The sequence below is a fragment of the Miscanthus floridulus genome, chromosome 13 (genome assembly GCF_019320115.1).
Source record: "Miscanthus floridulus cultivar M001 chromosome 13, ASM1932011v1, whole genome shotgun sequence".
NCBI classification, from domain to species: Eukaryota; Viridiplantae; Streptophyta; class Magnoliopsida; order Poales; family Poaceae; genus Miscanthus; species Miscanthus floridulus.
The window spans coordinates 24,717,637-24,741,071 of NC_089592.1; the positions used below are offsets into that span (position 1 = coordinate 24,717,637).

The window sequence follows — 23,435 nt, forward strand, 5'->3', positions numbered from 1 at the left end:
AAAGAGCGTTTCTTTGTGGTCGGGGACCTGGTCCTGAAGTGGAAGACGAACTAGGCTGGCGTCCATAAACTCGCAACCCCATGGGAGGGACCCTTCATGATCAAAGAAGTCACACGACCAACGTCTTACAGGTTAGCTCACCTGGACGATACGGACGTACCAAACTCGTGGCACATCGACAAGCTTAGACATTTCTATGCTTAATTACTGAGATATGTACTCCTCTTGTACTTTCGATTTACTTCAATAAAGAAATCATGATTTCTCCTGACCACTCTAATGTGTCACTCTGAATTTTATGGTTATTCTAACTTAGCCAGTACAAGCCGACCACCACTCCTTCTATGGTTTTCGGAGCAGGCCTTATCTCCGGCACCTCCCAACACGTGCATGGGATCCGCTCTCTACGTTACGGGTGATCGGCAGGTCCCCCTTGGTTTGACTTGTCCGCTGTCTACGTGTGCACAGGTCACCGTACCTCACACTCCGACCACATGGCAAACTAAGGCCGCACAAACCTTCCAGGATGATGTGTCGAGCAAAATGGTACAACTAGACAGAACGATAACAGTGTTCTTACTTAGTTACACCAACATAAAGTATCCAGCTTAAATACGCTTTATACAAAGCAAACAAGCTTATAATGATATACAGTTACGTTATTACAAGCTTGCCTAAAGAGGCTCAAGTTTACAATAACACAACTATGTCCTCCTTCTACAGCTCTAAGCCTATTACATTGGCTGGTCGGGGCACATGGCACTTGCTACTCGCCGCTTCCGATATCCTACTTGAGTCTCGGGGACTCTTGTGCTAGTCGAGCTGAAGGGGATGGCCCCGCCGGTGCCTGGTTGGTTGAGACCACAGGCTTCGTTGGTTGGCTTGCAGCTGATGGCATTTCCAGCTGACTTGTCGATGGCGTACCCTATACAGGTGCTGTCCCACCTCCACACAGGTTAATGTCGCCAATTATCTTTGATGACAAGTCCAGCTGGGCCTGTCCGAAGCTCCTCTGCCTTGTCTGGGTCTACCTCCTTTGGGTACCCAGCCTCCAGGCGCTCGAGATCGATCAGGGGGTAGTGGGCACGCACCATGCTTAGTACATGGGCACCCGTGTACTCACCCACCTCCTTCACGAACTCTTGGAACCATCCCCACGCTTGTCTGCATCTCTCGACCAGTCCAAGCTAGGGCATCCTTGGCTCTTCCTCTGTGAGCGCCGGGTCGATAAGGTCGAGGATGGGCACAATGCCAGTTGCCACTTCTTGGCACCGGTTCTTCCACGTGTCCTGCTCCTCGGTGGCCTTAAGGCATCGTGCTTTCCAGCCGTCACGCTCTTTGATCATGGCCTCCAAATGCCTCTTGGCATTGACTTTTAAAACTGAACACCGTATAAGACATCAAATGTAATGGCACGACAAGACATGGCGATGAACATAATGAAAAAAGTGGTCTGGAATACTTACTTTTCATATCCTCCTTCATCTTGGTTGTGCGGTCCCGGAGTTCAGACTGGTCACGCGCCAGTTTCTCGTTGTCCTCCTTCAGGCGACCACACTCTGCGGTCACATGGCTATTCTCCCCTTGGAGGCGGGTCACTTCAGCTTCTAAACCTGCATTACAGCTGTTACTGCCAAGAATGCAACAACACAAGCCCTGCACTTGCTATGATAAGATGAAAACTTACTTGTTATCTCCCGCTCTTTGTTATTGAGCTGGCCGATCAGGTTTTGGTTCTGTGTTTCTCGCTCTGTCCGCTCCTGGTCGGTGGCTTCAAGTTGGCGCCGCAAGCGTTCCACTTCGGCCACCAGTTCTTTATTGGTCGCCGTGATCCCTTCAATCCGGTCGAAGCACCTCTTTCGGTACCTTGCGGTTTTCATCAAGTCCTGCATATAGACAAGCTAAGTCAGATAGTTCGACTATATAATAGGGTCAAGTGGCCAAACTAGACATACCTAGACTTCTATCACCAGACGCTTTGCCGCTCGTTCAACTTTTAGGGTCTCTTCGACCTCTGGGATTTCTTCGTGCATCACCCACTCGTCGTTCCGCCAGCGTGACACATATACATGTTGTCGCTTATCTTGGGGATAGCCCAGGACCTCTTCAACTTCGTCCTCTTCAGCTTCCTATTCAGGGGACGGCGTTGGTCTGGAGTCTGCAGTCTCCGCGACCACCATGACTTTCCCACGAGCCGTTGCATCGGCAAGAGTGCTCTGTGCAACTTCCAGGCTGCTGCCTCCTCGGCTTGATCCGGTTCCCTTGGCACCAAGGTATCCACCTCAGTAGGGTTTGTGCTCGGAGCACTTGTACTCTACTCGGCTGTCTTCTCGACCAGCCGCTCAGGGACTGACGTCTGGTCATCTGCCTGCTGAGGTCCCGGCAGAGTTCCTTCTACAGGTTCCTCCATGGCTAGCTACTCGGTAGTTTTTCCCGCCATTGCTAGCGAAGTTGTGCCGCACCCGGCTAGCTGGTCGGGATTCTCGGTAGACACTGACCTAATATATCAGAGAAAAGTTCAGAAGATAATATTATTCAATGCAAATTACAAGCTTACATCAAAGTTATAGATACTTACTAGCTTCAAAGCGTGGAATGATGTGGCGAAGGAGCGTTTCCTCGACCGCCCCTGCTCTGCGTGCTCGGTAGGTTCCACCGGAACTCTTTCCACCACCGGTACAGGCGTCGGGGCTTGATGCTCTGCATTTCCTTCGCTTGTCCTCTGTGTTGCAGTGGTCGGTGATGCGATCACTGCTGGCACAGAGGAGGTACCCTGCTCTATTGACCCCATTTGTCTCCTCCTCTTTCGAGGGACGAGCCGGAAGATGTCCGCATCCTCTGCTTCAGTCAGTCCGAAAGGGGGAAGATGGCTTGGCGTCGTTTGTTGGCAGCCGGACGCTTGCCAGCGGCTCTGGTCGACGCATCCTCCACATCCTCGAGTGCCGCCCAGTGGACGTCGTCGGTCCTGGCGCTGGTCTGGGCGGCTGGGCCGGCAACTTGCGGCCAATCCACACCGGGGGGCGGAGACACGAACACTGCTGCCCGGTCATGACCATTACTCTGAGACACATAACGGAGACAACAGTCAATTTCTTGTTACAACATGACTCTACAGTTAAAAGGAAGCATTATTTACCTTTGGGGGAGGTCAGGCCAGCTTGAAGGCGTGCTCGATGTCGTTCAGCCTGACATAATTGGGATCGGCCAGGTTGAATAGCTCCCCAATCCTGGCCTTGATTTCTATCTTGTCGAGCGCCTCTTTCCTAGTCCTTGTTGGATCTGCGCTCCCCTGGTACTCGAAGCCAGGATGAACCCTCTTCTGGCAGGGCTGGATCCTTCGGCACATGAAGTTCCCAACCACACTTGGGCCATCTAGCTTTCCCCATGGGATCACCCTGAGCAGTTCGGCGATCTGCTCCAAGTTCTCGAGCTTCTCTGTCCAGCTATTCTTCTTCTCCGGAATCAGTCCCACGTCGCACAGGGTGATGGTGTTCGGCTCTTCACGGATGTAGAACCACTTCTTGTACCACTCGTCTAGTGAGGTGTTCTAGGGGTAGTGCAAGTATTGGGCTTTCATTCCGTCGTGTAGATTCAGGTAGACACCTCTGGCTATTTTCGAGCCACCGCTCCCTTTCTTCCGAAGACAGAACAGGTGGCGAAAGAGGTCGAAATGGGGCTAGAAGCCACCATAAGCCTCGTAGAGATGGATGAAGGTGGAGACAAGAAGAATCAAGTTGGGATGTAGATTGCAATTCCCAATCTCGTAATACAAGCAGAGACCCTAAAGGAAAGGGTGCACTGGAATCCCAAAACCCCATTTGAAGAAGTCTTCGAAAACTACAATCTCACCTGGTTGTGGATTGGGGAAGCTTTCTCCTTCCAGGCGCACGCCATCCCAGGAGTGCCTTGTTGTGGAGCACTCCCATGGCGACGAGGTCTTCGATGGTCTGCTCATTGCTCTGCGACTTCCACCACTTCTTCGCCATGACTCCACCTTTCTTCTAGGCGTCTCTCTTCGCCATTAGTCTATCCTTACTAAGGGTACGGATGCGGTGGCGAGGGGGTTGGCGATGATTTTCGGAGGAATAGGGTTCGGCAAGAGGAAGGAGAAGGTTGCGGCGGCGAATGACAATGGGGAATGGTGTGAGTAACTTACCAGATCTACATTATAAATAACAGAGAGCTCCGTCATTTCGTCCGCCTGAGATTATTGGGAGACGTGTGCACGCGCCGTAGACGGTTGTTCACACAACCTCGAGATCTACGCCAAAAAACACTGCCCCTTCATTACTAGTGTACGCGCCTCTTCGTTGATAGTGTAAGAGGGCCCACACTGATGCACCTCCATACAGGTGCCAAGCGACTGTTTGCCAGAAAAGAGTAAGAAGACAGAATGACGTACTATTCCCGTTTGCTTTTTTGACCAGACGTGTCAGACTGGACTTGGCAGAGAAAGGAGATAAATAAATACACCAAATAAATACATCAATGGCGTTTGTATTTTTGATGCTTGTTTTGTGCTCAAGGATGGATCAGACTCCTACAATGCTCGGGGATCGCCCAGACCACTGCCGTGCTCGGGGACTGCCAAGACCACTACTGTGCTCGGGGATTGCTCCGACCACTGCCGTGCTCGGGGACTGCCCAGACCACTGCCGTGCTTAGGGATTGCCTAGACCACTGCCGTGCTCGTGGACTGCCAAGACCACTACCATGCTCAGGGATTGCTCCGACCACTTTCGTGCTCGGGGACTACTCCGACCACTGCCGTGCTCGGGGACTGACCCGACCTTTGCTTGGAAAATGGTCCTCCTCGGCTACATGTGATTTGTACTCACATACAGTTGAGGGACATTTATTTAGACCTTGCTACAAGGCTCATATTTTGCCTTCCAGCAAGCTCGGGGACTACGTCGGTACGATGCACCTGCCGGGGCATCTCGTTTTGCCTGTACGGCAATTGGATTCTTAACTTCAGCGGAAATTCTTTTTAGACCCTGGCACCACGTGCCTGCGTCACCTACTACCAGGCTCGGGGACTAAGTGGGCACACTTCACCTTGCGGTGAAAGTGTTTGTTTAATCGACCCCTGTGCTTTGAATGATTGTAAGGATTATTAATGTGCTCGGGGACTGTCCCGACCACTGCTTGAATAATGGTTCTCCTTGGCTACATGTGATTTGTACTCACATACAGTTGAGAGACATTTCTTAAGACCTTGCTACAAGGCTCATACTTCGCCTTCCTGCAAGCTCGGGGACTACGTCGGTACGATGCACCTGCCGGTGCATCTCGTTTTGCCTGTACGGGAATTGGGTTTTCAACTAAACTGGGAATTCTTTTTAGACCCTGGCACCACGTGCCTATGTGACCTACTACCAGGCTCGGGGACTAAGTGGGCACACTTCACCTTGCGGTGAATGTGTTTGTTTTTTCGACCCCTACGCCTCTAATGTTCAAGGACGCTATGTTTCAAGACCACTTACATTTCTTTTCAGAAATACAAGTGGGCACACTTCTCAGACAGAAATCTTTTTTTTTCTTAAGAGCACCATACATTCTTCGGACAACCTACTTCTCCGGTGATGATGGTGGTCAGAGACGTCAAGGACTCAAGCTCTACTTGTCGGAGAAGGTTAAAATGGCGTGTCGTAGCATAATGCATGATGCTCGGGGACTAGCTGTGGGGGTATTAACCCCTATACCCTTATGGCTAAGCTTGGGCCTGGCCCAGATCAATGGGTCCAGTCCACCCGAAAGATGACGTGCAGCTCGGCCAACCTGATCAGAGTCCCGCACAAGGAGTCGAGGCGGATTTGGCGATCAAGCAGGATCCTGGTCGGTTAGAATAGGAATCCTTATCCGGCCGCATATGGCAATTGTAACGGACTAGGATTGGTTTCCAGATCTGTAACCCTGCCCCCCGGACTATATAAGGTGGGCAGGGGATCCCTCTAAAAAACATCTCTCATTAACATACAACAATACAAATCAGACGCAGGACGTAGGTATTACGCCTTCTTGGCGGCCGAACCTGGATAAAACCTTGTGTCTATCTTGCGTCACCGTCTTGTTTGGGGTTTGCGCATCTGTCTGCCGATAATCTACTACCTTGGGCATACCCCTAGGTAGACTGCCGACCATATTTCGTCGACAAGCAGCCAGGAGGGCCTGCTGGTTCTAGAAGTCCGATGTGGGTGAGGAAGCAGTGTACACACTTGGATCTGGAGCAGGAGTGCCAGCGTAGTATGCTTGGTGCGGAGGAGTGCCAGGACGGGGACCGAACACGCCAGCGCCGGGCGCCCTGAATGGCATCTGCCAGGCCTAGACCATCCCGGTATAGGGATTGACGCTGGGAGGCCAAGCTAGGGAACCACAGGGCCTAATTGTAGGAACCGCCATCTGGTTGGTTGAAGCCGCAGCCACGTTCGTGGCCACGACCATGGCCAAGACCGCCTCCGTAGGAACCTATTGGTGCGCGGCGCAGAACCGTCGGTGCACGATGCCAATCCGCCGGTGCCAGCCGCTAGGGGACTAGGTAGGAGGAGGAGTGGTGCTAGAGCCGCCACTGCCTGCTGGATGGTTTGGAACTGCTAGAGGCGATGAGGGCGTGCTGGGCGGCTAGTGTTAGCGTGCTTGCGGTCATACTTTTCTTCCAGCAGCAGGTACAAGCACACCGAGAGGAAAGTGTGCAGGCGGTTGTCGCGCCGTGATCGTCGGGATGGCATGACGGTACTTGGAGCTGAGGCCATGTAGCATGTTGAACACTTGGCTAATCTCGCGCACCGGCTGGCCAACATCACGGAGATCATCGGCTGAGTTGCTTGAGGTGCTCGGCGTACTGAGTAATGTCCATGTCGCCCTAGACAAGACTCCTAAACTCGGACTCAAGGTAGACTGCGTGATGAAGTTCGTTGTAGCAGAATTAGGCTTGGATGCCGTCCCAAACGTGGTAGGCGGTGGCGTGCGGAGAGCGAACGATGGCGCGCATGTCCTTGGAGATAGAGTTGTACAACCAACTCAGGACGCACTGATCGACGATGCGACATTCGGGATCACGACACTGGATTGAGGTGGTCGGCGGGGAGACATGGGAGGTGAGGCCGAACTTGCTGAGGAATGTGTTGAAGAAACAACGCCATTCATCGTAGTTTGGCTCGGCGAGCTTGAGGAGAACTGGAACATGGGATTTGATGTTCACGGTTTGGAGGACGGATGTGGGAGGTGTGTTGGTGGCGGAAACATCGATGTCGGCGGAGGAAGTGAAGGAGGCTTCGGAGGAGTCGGAGTTGGATTGGTCGGCATCAAAGAGGGGATTTTCATCCATGGTGGGCATGGTGACAAGAGAACGCCGAAGATGAACAACAGAGGTTGAAGATGGCGAGAGGAAGCGATGGCAGCGAGGGGATCAACCCGAGCTATCCAATACCATGTAGAAAGTAGGAATGAGAGTCAACAGTGTTTCCATTGATCTCGTGTTTATATAAGTTACAACATGTGTTGCTCAATTGGCAACTGCACCTAAGTGCTAGTGTACAACGTGGGCGCAGGGGTGCGCGTCGTGCTCATGGTCACCGCACACTGGCTCTAGTCAGCGAAAGCAGTTGGCGTCCATGGTCTTGGCGCTATCCCTCAACACTCTTTATGTTTCAACACATCTGCAAATTGTTTTAATTTACCATTCCAATAATCCAATGCTACAAAAAATCCTACAATTGAAATAAAGTAATCCAGTGTTGCCAAAAAAATCCTCCAATAACTCAACGGCCTAGAAGTCTATAACCTAAGTTAGTTTTGCATACCCTGTGCCTTATGCACTTTTGCTGTCCATGCAAATCATGAAATCCCTGATCACCAGCCGCGAGCAACGATACCTAGAGAGAAATTGAAAGGAAAAAAGAAATGTGACTACTGGAGTAGGGGCAATAGGCTAAATGGCTTTGGCTGATGATAAGATCAGTTCGAGTCTTTGATTCTTCGAGATGACAGATCATACCTGCTGGTGCTGGGCTGTTGCTCGACGATCACAATCCCGTCATGGAGGCGCTGATGGACACGCCCGCCGCTGTTGCCGACTGCTGTCGCCCCCGCCAAACTGATCGACTGCACTCGTACCACGGAAGAAAACGAAGGGGTACCCGCAAGGAAAAGAATAGGAAGGGTCGAAGGGCTGTGGGGCTGTGTGAAGCGAAGGTGAAAGGCTGAGCGGCACTAGCCTAACATCCCTTAGCAGCCATGTTTCTAGTAGAAAACGGGAATGAAAACTTAAAGAAGCATGCATTTTCTCATGTGGAAACATAAATGTTTTCGAATTGGAAACATAAATATTTTTGGAACAACGTTCCACGTTTCTGTTTGCTAAGGTAGTCACATACTCACTTCTGACTCCTATAGGTCAAGTGCAGGGTGATCTGCGGCCCACAGGCTCTCTGTAGCTTTGCCAATCTATCTATCTATCTATGTATGAAATCATGGTTAGGAAAAATTTTAGCCAGCCATAACTACTTTCAAAACCAGTTAGATTAATTTCCAACATATGAAAAGTTAGACCGTATTTTGGTAACAACATATTGGGAACAAAACTTTCCACTGGCTACTGTTCAAGAACTCACCCGAGAAATCTCAGATCACACACCACTTTTATTAGATGGAGGGAAGCCATCTCACAGAGGCAACGTTAGGAATTTTAAATTTGAGCTAGGGTGGCTGACATAGGATGGTTTCTTTGGCTTGGTAAAAGAGGTTTGGAAGTATGAGAATAGGGGTAGATCACCCATGGAACGGTGGCAAAATAAGATTAGAAGGCTATGACGTTCCTTTAGAGGATGGGCTAGAAATTTAGTTTCCCAAAACAAGAAGTATAAATTAGATCTATTGGCTAAGATAGATGTATTCGAAAGAAAGGCAGAAACAAGTTTGCTGTCACCTCAAGAGGTGGAGCTTAGACATCATCTCAAAGGGCAATTAACTAAGTTGCTAAGAGAGGAGGAGATATACTGGCATCAACGATCTGAAGCAACAAAGTTATTGCAAGGGGATGATAATACCAAGTATTTTCCATCTGGTGGCAAATGGGAGACATAGGAAAACAAAAATTATACAGCTAGAATAGGAAGAATGAATTATTGTTGGGGATGCGAACTTGAAAGATTATATAACGGAATACTATAAACGACTGTTTGGACCTCGTGTACAGAATTCTTTCTCAATGGACGAGACTTTGAGGCATGACATACCTCAAGTGTCGGAGGAGGAGAATGAAGTATTGGTGGCTCCATTCAGTGAGGAGGAGGTCAAATTGGCAGTCTTGGATATGAAACAAAACAAGGCACCTGGTCCGGATGGCTTTCCCGCTGAATTTTACCAATTCTTTTGAGAAGTTGTGAAGCTAGATTTGATGAGCCTCTTTTATGAATTCCATGCTGGGAGACTGCCTATTCATAGTTTAAACTTTGGGGTAATTACACTTTTACCTAAGATCACTGATGCGATCCGGATACAACAATACATGCCTATATGTCTCTTAAATGTGTCCTTTAAGATTTTTACGAAAGTACTAAACAATAGAATTTTGAAAGTGGCTGATAAGTTGATGGGTCCGTCTCAGACAACCTTCATTCCGAGGAGATATATGATGGAAGGATTTGTGATCCTACATGAAACAATTCATGAGTTACATAGGAAAAAACAAGATGGAGTGATTTTAAAACTAGACTTCGAAAAAGCATATGACAAACTAAAGTGGCCTTTTATACAATAAGTCCTTAGAATGAAAGGATTCTCACCAATTTGGTGTGAATGGATTGCAAAAGTCATGACTAGAGGGAGTGTTGTAGTGAAGGTCAATGATAATTTAGGCCATTATTTCCAAACAAAAAAAGGAGTACGTCAGGGGGATCCGTTATCTCCAATCTTTTTTAATATAGTGGTTGATATGCTGGCTATTCTTATTTTACGAGCAAAAGGGGTTGAACAAGTCCAAAGAGGCTGAACAAGTCTAAGGGGTTGTGCCGCATTTGGTAGATGATGGTCTTTCAGTCCTTCAGTATGCGGATGACACTAATATCTTTGTGGACAATGATCTAACGAGGGCCAAAAACATGAAGCTTTTGCTTTGTGCTTTTGAACAACTTTTAGGACTCAAGATCAATTTCCATAAGAGCGAATTGTTTTGCAACGGAGCAGCCAAAGATAATCAAAATGAGTATGCACAAATTTTTGGGTGTAATGTAGGATCATTCCCGTTTACATACCTAGGAATTCATATGCACCATAGAAAACTCATGAATAAGGACTGGAAACATGTTGAAGAACGATTTCAAAAGAGATTGAGCTGTTGGAGGGGTAAGATGTTATCAGTAGGAGGGAGGCTTGTTCTTATTAACTCTGTTCTAAGTAGTCTTCCCATGTTCATGATGTCATTTTTTGAAATACCTAGAGGGGTTTTGAAGAAGTGGGACTATTTTAGATCCCGTTTTTTTGGTAGAGTGATGAGCATAAGAAAAAATATAGATTGACAAAGTGGGAGGTAGTGGGTACACCAAAAGACCAAGGAGGATTGGGAGTCCTAAATCTAGATGTTCACAATAAGTGTCTCCTAAGCAAATGACTCTTTAAATTGTTAAATGGAGACGGGGTTTGGCAACAATTGCTTACGAATAAATATTTAAGGGACAAATCTTTGACACAGGTTCAATACATGCCCGGAGAATCTTAGTTTTGGGCTAGCCTCATGAAGGTTAAGGGTGAGTTCCTTTTGATGGGTAGGTTTGAACTAGGTGATGGGTCTCAAGTGCGTTTTTGGGAGGATTCGTGGATAAGACCACGCCGACTTAAAACGTTCTTTCCTGCACTATATAACATTGTGAGGAAGAAAAGTGCATCTGCAAGGTCAGTGATGTCCACGAACCATTAAATGCAGCTTTCAGGAGATCGCTGATGGGTGCTAATTTGCAAGCGTGGCACAATGTGGTGGCTATGGTTGCAGATGTACACCTAAGAAACCAGAGAGATCGCTTTGTGTGGGGGCTACATCAGAATGGGTTGTTCTCAGTCAGTTTCATGTACAGAGCTTTGTTAGGAGCACAGGCTTTACCGTTTAACACTTTAATTTGGAAACTTAAACTACCTCTCAAAATCAAAGTCTTTATGTGGTACCTATACAAGGGTGTAATTTTAATAAAAGATAATTTAGCGAGGCAGCAGTGGCAAGGAGATAGAAAGTGTTGTTTCTGTTCCTTGAACGAATCCATACAACATCTACTCTTTGACTGTCATTTTGCTAAATTTATGTGGAGAATTGTTCATGTTTCCTTTAACCTAATACCTCCAACTAGTGTACACAATTTGTTTACAAAATGGTTGGAAGGGATAAATAGGAAAATGAAATCACAAATTCTTGTGGGTGCAAATGCCATTTGTTGTGCGATTTGGTTAACCCGGAATGATATTATGTTTGACAAGGCTCTAGCACCATCTTATTTGCATGTTATCTTCAAGGGGACATACTGGACCAGGTACTGGTCCCTAATACAGAGGGAGGAGGATTGCCATTTGTTGAAGATGGGATGTAGGACTATTGAGATAGCCACGATGGAGGTGTTTGCAAGACACGACTAGAGATTTGCCAACAGGCTTGCTTTTTAGTCGTGGCTTTTGAAAACTTTTTTTGTTGTCTTTATGGCTCAAAACTTTGTTTTTGAGATTCCTGGACCGTTTTGCTCTCGCTTGTAATAACGAACAACCATATGCATTAGTCGATGCAGAAGCTGGGATATTAATATATTCCCTTTTCTAAAAAATCGGACAAGCTAAGGGAGGTATATCGGATGTTTTAAAGAGTTGGAGGAGTATAAAAATATAATCCAATTTTCCGATCGAGGGGCTAATTGGAATAACACAATAGTTGAGGATGGTCGGACAAACTCTTTCCAAAAATAAAATTGCTGCAACCAAGTCAACTTAGAAAGAATTGAGCTCAAGGACATATAGTTTTCTTTTGGGAATATCTATTTATCTGTTGACATATTTTGAATGGTAAAATATGTCGAATTTTATAATGTTGCACGTGTTATTCTCTGATGTTGCACATGTTATCCTCCGATGTTGCATATGACTGAAACAATGAAGTATGCAACATGCATGAACAATGTTTGAAACATGATAAAATATCATCTGCAACATCTTATACAACTTGTCATATTTCCTCCTTTACAACATTTGCAACATCAAATAACAACATTTACAACATGAAAGAACAACATTCGCAACATCAAAAAATTTGACAGATTTTTTCCTCAAAAATATGTCAGCAGATAAATAGAAAATATGTAGTTTTTTTCTTGATAAGAGCTCAAGGATATATAGCTAAGTGCACACTACTCCCTCTGTCCGTGACTAAATAGATTCCTGGAGTTGTCTTAAGTCAAACTTTTTAAACTTTGACCAAATTCGTAGAAAAAACATCAAGATTTATTATATCAAACTAGTATCATTAAATGTACCATAGAGTATATTTTCATAATGTGTTCATTTTATGTCACAGATGTTGTTACTTTTTTCTATAAAATTAGTCAAACTTAAAAAAGTTTGACTGGTACGGATTCTATGAATTGATTTATTTGGGGATAGAGGGAGTAGCTTCTAGCCCATCCACCATGAATACAGAAGAGGGTAGGAGACGAACTAGCCAGGACTAGCCCAATTTAGTCATGGACAGCCGGTTTATTAGCGCAACTCTAGCTCCTCACTGTTTATCATAATTCTACCATATATGATTTGGAGTTTGTCGAATAAAATAAGTTGGTTTGAATATCTGTATTTATCTCAGAATTTAATAACAAAATTGCTCAACTAAATGTCGTCGTCCATGTGTCTATAGCTCCGATTTCAATAATTTCTGGTGCCTGGAAATTGTTCCATCTAACTCTACGCCAAACAAGCCATACTTTTTCTTGGTAAAAGAAAGATTTTATTAATTCATAATCATTACATCGAGTTGTACAATAGTTATGAACCCACATGCCATACTTGGAAACCTAGTAAGGTTTGGATTTTACAGTGGCCGGCTAGTAAACATATTCCTATAGAAAAAGATCACTAAAGTATATATATATATCTGCAAGATCTTCCGAGAAACACAATACATTTGCAAATACTACAAACTATATAGACACTGAATTGTTGTCCAGCTGGTTATAGCCACGCTGTCACCTAATTTTAGTTGATTAGATGCACATACAGTGAATCCAATATTGCCTTTGATACTCCGTGAATCGGTGTATAGAAAATCCATTGTACGAGCCAGGTTGGCTACCCTCTCCAGAAGAGCCTTTGGTTGTGGCTGTCTCATGCACAGATGCACTCTTCGGTGATGTCCATCCACGCTTCCTCGATCAGTTCTCTAAGCTTTTCTATGGCTTGTTCTATTGTGGTACCATATTCTTTTGCACAAGTTTGCACTGTAGATACCATATTCTTTGAGGCTTCTTCTCGCTGCAGCCAAAAACATTGAAAAGTTTAGGAACGATTCTATAATTGAGCTTATCATTTATTAGCACTTAGAAAATATAGACTAACTGGCACCTTGTACGACACTATATCATTAGCGAGGCGTCCAATAACACAGACAGCTCGGATGATTTTCGGATAGGTAGAAGCCCACTCAATAGCTTCGCTAGTTGCCACATCTCCCATTGAAATGAATCCCAGGCTCACGATGTGCATACAAGCACTACTGCGTGCTGAAATTTTTAGATGCTCATCAACGGTGGCTGGCACATATTTCTTGTCACGCCATTCGGTCTCAGCATTATAGCATTTGGCCATGTCGATTATCTAAAATGCATGTAAGATTAGTGTGAAAGCTCAAAGATGATACAATATATCCCAAAGAGAAAACTACCCAGGCAAACCTTTAAATTTGTAATGGAGGCCTCAGGGAGCTCTAACTACTGTTAGCAAATGCCATTTTGTCTGGAACACATTAATTATTCTTTATACTTGCGTATACTAGGTGCACCCAAACTCTCAAACACACATAAGTTTAAACTAATGCCGAAATTATTGCTCTCTCTATGAAAAAATACTTACTGATTTATATATTTCTTTCTGTATGGAGTATTAAGAATATAAGAAAAAGTATTTTTAAACTATACTTGTCACTAAACTCTTATAAGATATCATTGGTTACAATAAAAATAAATTTGTATTGAAAGACGTGTGGAATATAATGTGGATCCATTGATACAACTTTTATCTACTATGCATGCATATAATCTGAATAATTGTTGAACAAATTTTTTTCAAGAATTAAGCCAGGCATTTCATAATCATAAGCCCCAAATTTTGGATGTTGTAGTTAATATTAGATCAAGCAAAATTATTAGAACGAAATTAGTTTAGATGTTGTACACTTGTTAGATTAGTATATATTGAATAAAAATAAAGTAGTGACAATCATGTTGCTCTAAATTAATTTTAGATCGCATTGTACCATAGTAAGATTATAAATATGTTAATCACAAGGATGCACAATGAACATTTGGACATACACACATAATATAACCATGATGGCTTTTAGATATGTCAATCACGATAATTTTCCTCCTAGGGATATATACAATTGTTTCTCCATTTTAATCTTGTTTCAGTAAGACATACCAGTCCTTTAACCAACTTGGCATGTTTGTTGTTTTGAAGATTCAACCCCTCCTCAATGGCTTTTACGGTGTTAAGTATATTTATATATAAAGTCCTCAAGTATGTTGGGCATTGCTCTACTGCTTCTTCATCCCACCTGTCATTTATGAAACTTATGATTATATTAACATGATGTATTGAAAATGGAACTTCTAGAGACATCAGCTTTCCATACAAATAAATAATTAGGACTATATAAATTTATTACCCTATAAGCAACATGATGAATATGGACAGAAGTGTTGCAAACCTTTGCAGTGCTGCAGTGAAGACATTGCCTTCTTCTGTGGTGCAATGATTGTCATACAAGTCATCGAGTACAGACACAATCGTAATCAATTGTGTAAGCATCTTTCATGAATAGGAATATTGGGGCTCAAAGAATACCCCTGGTTGGTGGCTTTAGTCCCGGGAAATATTGCGCCCGGGACTAGTAGAGAACAGACCTTTGATCGAAGGGCCAAACCAGGCTCTAGTCCCGGGAAATATTGCGCCCGGGACTAGAGAGACCTTTAGTCCCGGTTGGTGGCTCCAACCGGGACTATAGGTCCCTGCCCAACGGCTCCTGCGCCAGGCCGTTGTGGCAGGGGACCTTTAGTCCCGGTTGGAGCCATCAACCGAGACTAAAGGTCGACCTTTACTCCCGGTTGGTGGCTCCAACCGGGAGTAAAGCTCTTGTCCCGGCTAGTGGCGTGGCCCGGGACTGGAAAGTGACCTTTAGTCCCGGTTGGATCCACCAACCGGGACTAAAGGCCCCCCTATAAATCCTGCTGGCCGTCTTCTTTCTCCCCGAGCCCGCTCTAGAGCTTAAGTTCAAATTTAAGCAGTGTTCTTGCTCTTTCTCCATCCATTCTTCGATTCCTCCATCGATTTCTTCGATTCCTCCGTCGATTCTTCGGTTCTAAAGGTTACCAACTTCATACTCTCATGTTTCACCATTGTCTTATCTCATTTTGTTCACTATATATATATATGGTTCTTTATTGTGGTTTTTTTCATTTGTAAGCAATTTGAGCTCAAAATCACTTCAAGCTTGCATATTTACATGAAGGAAGGTTAAAGTAGCTATTAAAAACTAGTATTCACCGTTCATTTGTAGTATGCATAGCACACTTCATTGTTTAGAGATATAGAGAATTTTAGACTTTTTTTAATTTTATTTGTTTATAAAATGAGAAATTTATAGTATATTAAAAAATGAGTATAGAGAGTAGATGGCAACTGCTTCTGGGTCCTCGGCCTCTCATGGGTTTCCAAAGCGACTTAGGCCGGGCCTCCCACTCATTGCATGTGGCAAGTGTCATGGTTTTGCGGTTGCGTTGCTGTCTCTGTGCACTTCGCTCATCTTCCTCATTTCTTTCTTCCACCGTCAACCTGCTGCTTCTCGGTATACCAGTAGAGGTTTGAAGCACACCGGGGACTAGTGCCTCCGACTGGTATGACAGATGCAATGTAAGGCCGTGCAATAGGAAGCAAATCCGTTCTCTTTTGATGATACGCCCGAACAGCCGGGCCTAACAAATTTGGTGGTTGAACGGGTCCATCGGCCGTCGCCGTGCGACTGTACGACAAAGAACGGCATCGATCGACCATAGTATTTTATTGTTCGGAGTCCGGTCCGGGGTGCAATGCAACGCAATGACAATTGACAATGCGTTGCTAGGTCAAAATATGGTCATTTCTATGGACTCCGCGACTAAATATTTTATTTTAACTTTTTATGAAATGAAAAACTTAGAAAATATTTAGAAATTATAGAAAATCCGTACTAGTTGAACTTGCGGACCGTGTTCAGCTTGGCGAGCATGTTCTCTGCCAAGCGGTAACGGACATCAAGGAGGAGCTTTGATTCTACGAGGGAGAGCGGCAACGGTAGTGGAAGACCGTGTTCCCTTCCTCGTAGAATCGGAGCTCTTCCTTGACCAAGTACGGTGCCGTCTGGTGGAGAAATGCTCGCCGAGATGATCACGTAAGCAAGGTCAACTAGTACGGATGGTTATTTATTGAAACATGTTTTTGAGCTATAAATCCTGTTGGCCGTCTTCTTCCTCCCCGAGCCCGCCCGAGAGCTTAAGTTCAAATTTAAGCAGTGTTCTTGCTCTTTCTCCATCCATTCTTTGATTCCTCCATCGATTTCTTCGATTCCTCCATCGATTCTTCGGTTCTAAAGGTTACCAACTTCATACTCTCATGTTTCACCATTGTCTTATCTCATTTTGTTCACTATATATATGGTTCTTTATTGTGGTTTTTTTCATTTGTAAGCAATTTGAGCTCAAAATCACTTCAAGCTTGCATATTTACATGAAGGAAGGTTAAAGTAGCTATTAAAAACTAGTATTCACCGTTCATTTGTAGCATGCATAGCACACTTCATTGTTTAGAGATATAGAGAATTTTAGAGTTTTTTTAATTTTATTTGTTTATAAAATGAGAAATTTATAGTGTTTTAAAAAATGAGTATAGAGAGTAGATGGCAACTGCTTCCGGGTCCTCGGCCTCTCATGGGTTTCCAAAGCGACTTAGGCCAGGCCTCCCACTCATTGCATGCGGCAAGTGTTGTGATAAGACGAAGATTGTGATGGAGTACCGAGTGAAGAAGGAGGGTCCCAACAAGGGTCGCATTTTCTACAAGTGTCCGGATCGCAATGTGAGTTATTTTATCGTATTTAATGACTATGGTTAGTTTATACCTATTTTCATGATGGTTGTGATTAAAGTTCTAATTTTCTGTTTTAATTTCAGTGGGATGATACTAGATGTTCAGGCTTCTACTGGGAGGAAGAGTATGTTGAACTCGTGCAAAAATATCTTGCACAACAGGCAGATATGGCGGCTAATGAGGCAGTGATCCAGCCAAAGAAGCCCAAAGATGTGGAAATGATGTCACGTTGAAATGATGTGAAAACAAATTTATGTTTGATGGTGGGATTATGTCACGTTCAAATGATGTGGAAACAAATTTCCAGTCGAAACACAAGAGTTTTTCTGAATTTAATTAAACACTATATTTTTGCATTATCAAAATAGTAATTTAAACACTATATTGTGTTTTAAAACTTGTTAAAAAAAATTAAAACTTTAGGTCACATAATTTTCCTGTGTGCAATAAAGCAAAATAGAATCTATATTTTTTTAAAATATTTTTATGTCTTTTATTTAATTTTCTGTGCAATTAACTATCCTTTTATCATTTGTGTAAAAAGATTTATATTAAAATCCTAATGAATTGGTGGGCAGCGAAATTGCAGTTTGGTCGCCCGCCAAAAACCTTTAGTCCCGGGCGCCACCACCAGCCGAGACTAAAGGTGTGACCTTTAGTCCCGGGCGTTAACAGGGCCCGGGACTAAAGGTCCTCTCCCTTATATAGCCTCTGCGCCCACCCCGGCCCCTCTTCTTCCTCCTCCCCGACGTCGCACGCCCCGACTAAGCACGCTCGCCGACGCGCCGCCCCTCGACCACCCCGGCCCGTCCCCGCTCTGCCGCGGCCGTCCTCGCCCCGGCCCCGCTCTGCCACGGCTGTCCCCGCCGCCGGACTGGTGCCCTGCCCCCTGAACCGCCAGATTGGAGGAGAGGAGGAGCAGGGCAGTAGAGGAGAGAAGGGAGGTGGAGGAGAGAAGGGAGAAGGAAGAAGGAGAAGGGAGGAGAAAGAGAAGGGAGAAGGAAGAAGGAGAAGGGAGGAGGAGGAGCCTCGGCCGCCGGCCACGCCCCTCGCTGCCTCGTCATCACCGCCTCCGGACGCCCATCACCGCCGACCCCTACGTACGTCGATTGTCACCGCCGACCCCTACGTACGTCGATATGTGTTTGTATGTGATATATGCAAAGGAACGCCTCGTTGTGTTGTATGCGGAGCAACGCCGTCGTTGTGTTGTATGCGGAGCAACGCCGCTTCGTTGTGTTGTATGCGGAGCAACGCCGCCTCGTTGTGTTGTATGTGGAGCAACGCCGCCTCATTGTGTTGTATGCGGAGCAACGCCGCCCCGTTGTTGTATATGCGGAGCAACGCCGCCCCGTTGTTGTATACCCTAGCGAGAACGATGATTCGCCCTAGCGAGAACGACGATTCGCCCTAGCGAGAACGATGATTCGCCCTAGCGAGAACGACGAATTCGCCCTAGCGAGAACGATGAATTCGCCCTGTCATTCTCGCTAGAGCGAATTGTCGTTCTCGCTAGGGCGAATTCGTTGTTCTCGCTAGGGCGAATTCGTCGTTTATATGACTTGTTTACATATATGACTTGTTTATATATATGACTTGTTTATATGACTTGTTTACATATATGACTTGTTTACATATATGACTTGTTGCCATATATGATTGTTTACATATATATGAATTGTTTATATGACTTGTTTATATATGTGACTTAGATTTATTTTGTTTATGACTTATTGTACATATATGACTTGTTTACATATATGACTTGTTTATATATATGTGACTTAGATAAATTTGTATATGACTTATTGTATATATATGACTTGTTTATATATGTGACTTAAATTTTGTTAAATTTGTTAGATATGGCTGCCTCGGGAGACAACATGGAGGAAGAAATGATGAATATTATTGCCAATGCTGGTGAGCAGGATGTTGATGACGGAAGTCAATACCTAGCTCTTGAAAATGAGCAAGAAAATGTTTTGCAAGAAAATACAGGTGAGGTATATATACTAAATATATATTATATGTGAATATTGTATATATTTCTGTGTACAAAAGATATTTATTTATTATTTTTTTATATGTAGCCCTCTGGATCGGCGACCACAACGGCGAAGAGCAAAAATGTTCGAGGACCGAAGAAACCACTGGAGGGCCGGTACATAATATCGGAATTCAACATCGAGAAAGGCGAACCACTTGGTCCACATAAAAGGAAATTCATGGAACACTAGGGTACCTTGTAAGGGATAGAATTCCGATCAGTATCCGTAAATGGAAGAAAAAGATCAACGAGCCTGATGTTAGTTTTGTCTCTGATGTTGACAAGAATTTGCTCTGGAATGATATCCTTGCCCATTTCACGTTGCAAGCGGATGATTATGATGATATCAACGATGATGAATTGAAGGAGCTAGTTCGATCGTGGGCTATCAAGAAGATGGCCACACAATTCTAGACTTGGAAGAAACACCTATACAATACATACATCAAGAAGAACGAAACGCCGAATTTCAATACTGCTACGGGCCCGATCTCGAAACAGAGGCCCTATTGGAATGATTTCGTAGAGTACAAGACATCAGCAGAGGGTGAGGCACGGGTGAGAAGGAACCAAGAGAATGCCTGAAAAAAGGTATACCACCATGACATGGGATCAGGTGGCTACGATACTGCCATTCCGAAGTGGCAAAAAATGGAAGCGGACATTATTGCCAAGGGGATCGAACCAGAATCAGCCAAGTGGCCCCCACGCTTGAAGAATTGGTTTTTCGGTCATGGGGGAAGACTCGACCCATAGACTGGCCTAGCATTGTATGGGTAAAAACTCGAAACAGCAGCACGCCGATTGGCTTTTGCTATAGAAGCTAAAGAGATTGGTGTGTTCAAGCCCAATAGAGAGAAGGATGAGCTAACGTATGCCATCGGGACTGCTGAACACAATGGCCGAACCAGAGGCTTAGGACGCAACACTCCATGGGTTCATGGTTTCCCTAATGACAGGGAAACCTACCGAAGCCGCCAGAGAAGCAAGGAGCAGCAAGCAGTGCGGGTGACAATGTTGGAGGAAATGGTGCTTAAAGCAAAGGAGCGAGAAAAAGCAATGGAAGCAAGAATGCAGGAAGAAATCAGAAAGCAAGTGTAGATAGCAATGAGTGCCCAGAGGCAGGCATCAGAGCCAGGAATGAATGTTAATATTAACCCCCTGGTCAGTTGAAAAGCAGCTGCGCTTCCACTAAGCTGCCAAAGCAAGATGACGCAGCACTGCGCTTCCCCGTGGATGATGTCACTACTCCAATGACATCAATTGAGGTACATGTTCCAAGGGGGAATGACACAATCAAGGTCACTGTCGGTGTTTTTACTCCTCCAGACCCTACCAAGACACCAAGAATCCATGGGGCACCAATACAACCTAGATATGCTAGGGTCGCAGTGGATAAAGTGAGCAAAGGTTATGAGGATCTAGCTCTTGACATTCCTAGAGGTGATGGAGAGAAGACTCTAGGAGAAGCAGAGAAGGCATATATACTATGGCGCAAGCGCTACATCATTATCCCTGTGGTGTCTGCTCCACCACCAGCAGACATTAGGTGTGGACAAAAGTTAACAAAACAATTTTTTGATAATTTTCTATGGGCATGACTAATAATAAGCATTTACTTATATCTCATTATTTTTTGTACTCACAAAGCAGGGCCTCTGCCAACCAAAGTCCAGCTGTTGCTTCTCCCGACCATCATAGTGCTCAGGGCAATGATGACGCCTTCGAAGGCACTGCTGCATCCCCACCATCTCCAACTCCTCCACCGCCTCCAAGAAAGTCCACAACTCCTCCGCCGAGGTCTCCAACGCCTCTGCCGCCTCCAAAGTCTGCACTGCCTCCAAGGCGGTCTCCAACGCCTCCCCCGCCTCCAAGGAAGCCAGCCCCTAAGAGGTCCGCCCCGCAAATGAAGCCGTTGCCCTGCCCGCCGGCAAAGAAGCAGAAAGTAAATACTCATCCAGTTATTCCCCAAAAACTATCTTATGAGAAAAGTGAACAGGAATTAAAGGATGCAGTACAAAAAGAAGTGACAGATTTCTTTGAAGGTGCAAAACAGGCATGATGAGCGAGGGAGAACCCAGAGCCATCATACTTCTTCCTACCTCTAGATCAGCTAAGAAAGAAGTTGGAACAAAAAAAACGGGATTCTCTTAAGAGCGCCGCGAAACAACTGATATCGGACTATGACCGCTCTCTCACCAAGTCATATGAGGCGGCGCAAAAAAAGAAGAGAGTAGGGAAAGGTGTTGCACAACTCGGACAACAATCGCAACAATCAATCCCCCCCCTTGTCGTTCCTAATGAATATGGTTCAAACTTAAACTTAGTGGCGGAGGTAGGCGGCTATGAGTCGTTTCTTCGGTTTTATGAGGAAACTGGTTTGAACCTTGCCGAAGTGCTCGCTGAAGGACCATCTGCTCCGAAAGTGGATCCTTACAAGAAATTTGTACCAGGCCAGAGTCTATACAACCCAGAGAAATTAGGTGAACTGGGTACGCAAATGTACCTGCTAAATGGGTGGTACATGTCGGCGTTTGATGCGGGACAAATCTATCTTTCTGTCGGAATTAGAAACCACCATTACTTCCGTGGCAATGACATTATCTATGTCGAGCTTGCAGAATTACACCAACTATGCCACCTGGACTCTCTCGACAAAAGTCTCATTAGCTGTTATTGTCTGTAAGTGTGATTATTTTCTACTATATTCACAATTTCTTTATTATATATTCACAATATATATATTCATAATTTTTATGTATGCAGATATGAGATGACAGAACTTAGAAAGAGAAATGATAATGATGTTGGGTTCGTTGATCCGTATGTCGTATACAAACACCCTAACCCCCCGAAGGATTATAAGCCTCAACCTGAGAGAAATCTCATGAATTTCTTAGTGAACCAACGCGACAAGAAGGAGATACTCTTCCCCTACAACTTCAAGTGAGTGTTATTATAAGTAATTAATGTCGATTATATATATATATATATATATATATATATATATATATGTGTGTGTGTGTGTGTGTGTGTGTGTGTGTGTGTTTATACAGCAATCACTGGATATTGATGGTCATCGATATGGCCAATAGTAGATTGAAAATCTTAGACTCGTTGAGAAAACCGTAAACGGAGTATCAAGACATGATAGATATTATACAAGGGTAATTAATTTAGTTTCTCTATAACAACATATATATATAATGGCACCGATCTCTCAACAATTATTAAAGGTTAAATTATTTTTTTATTTTATTGGGAGTAGGGTTTGGAAAAAGTTCATTGAGGAAAAAAAATGAAACATTGCAAAGCGCCACTGGGTGTAATCGCACATAAAGTAAGTACTATAACTACACATTTATATTCAATTAACACCATATGATGATTTCAATTCACCCTAATTGATGTTTTTGTCGTAAAAGTGGGTTCTAAGGCAGGAGCAGGGTAACAACTACTGCGGATACTATGTTTGTGAGTTCATCATGGCGTACTCAAAGAGAACTCCTGAAGAGCAACTCAAAGTACGTATATAAATACTTTTTCCTTTATATTATTTCGATCGTATATTTACAATTTCTTTATTGCTCTCATTTGTATAAGTAATTACATGAGCAATACACATACATATATATATATTAATACTTTCTCCTTTAACTTTTATTGAAGACTTAATGGTTGAGGAAAAGAGTCATACGACTTGACCAACTTAAAGCAATTCGAGAGACTATAGCAGGATTTCTAAATGACCAGGTCATCAACCCCAACGGCGAGTTCTACAATGACCCGAACGAAACGTGGATGCCAAATCTGGAGGAGTGAATTGCTAAGGACATAAATAATTTATATATCAAACCTTTGTAATATATATATATATATATATATATATATGTATATATATATATATGTATGCACATATTATATGTACATAAAATAACGTGTGTATATATATGATCATCATATATATATGCATGTACGCGTATATTCGTTTGTTATTTATGTACAAAGTTCGAATGAAAACTT

At 44.2% G+C, this 23,435-nt stretch overlaps 1 protein-coding gene across 1 annotated transcript; it reads right to left on the reverse strand.

Moving 5' to 3' along the window:
- Positions 1-6,925: 6,925 nt before the first annotated feature.
- On the reverse strand, positions 6,926-7,336 carry LOC136499602 (uncharacterized). The gene has a single exon (XM_066495202.1). The coding sequence runs from the start codon at positions 7,334-7,336 to the stop codon at positions 6,926-6,928; it is 411 nt and encodes a 136-aa protein (XP_066351299.1).
- Positions 7,337-23,435: the final 16,099 nt, after the last annotated feature.

Coding starts and splice junctions, on each gene's coding strand:
- LOC136499602 (XM_066495202.1), bottom strand. CDS start 7,336: ATGCCCACCATGGATGAAAATCCCCTCTTTGATGCCGACCAATCCAAC.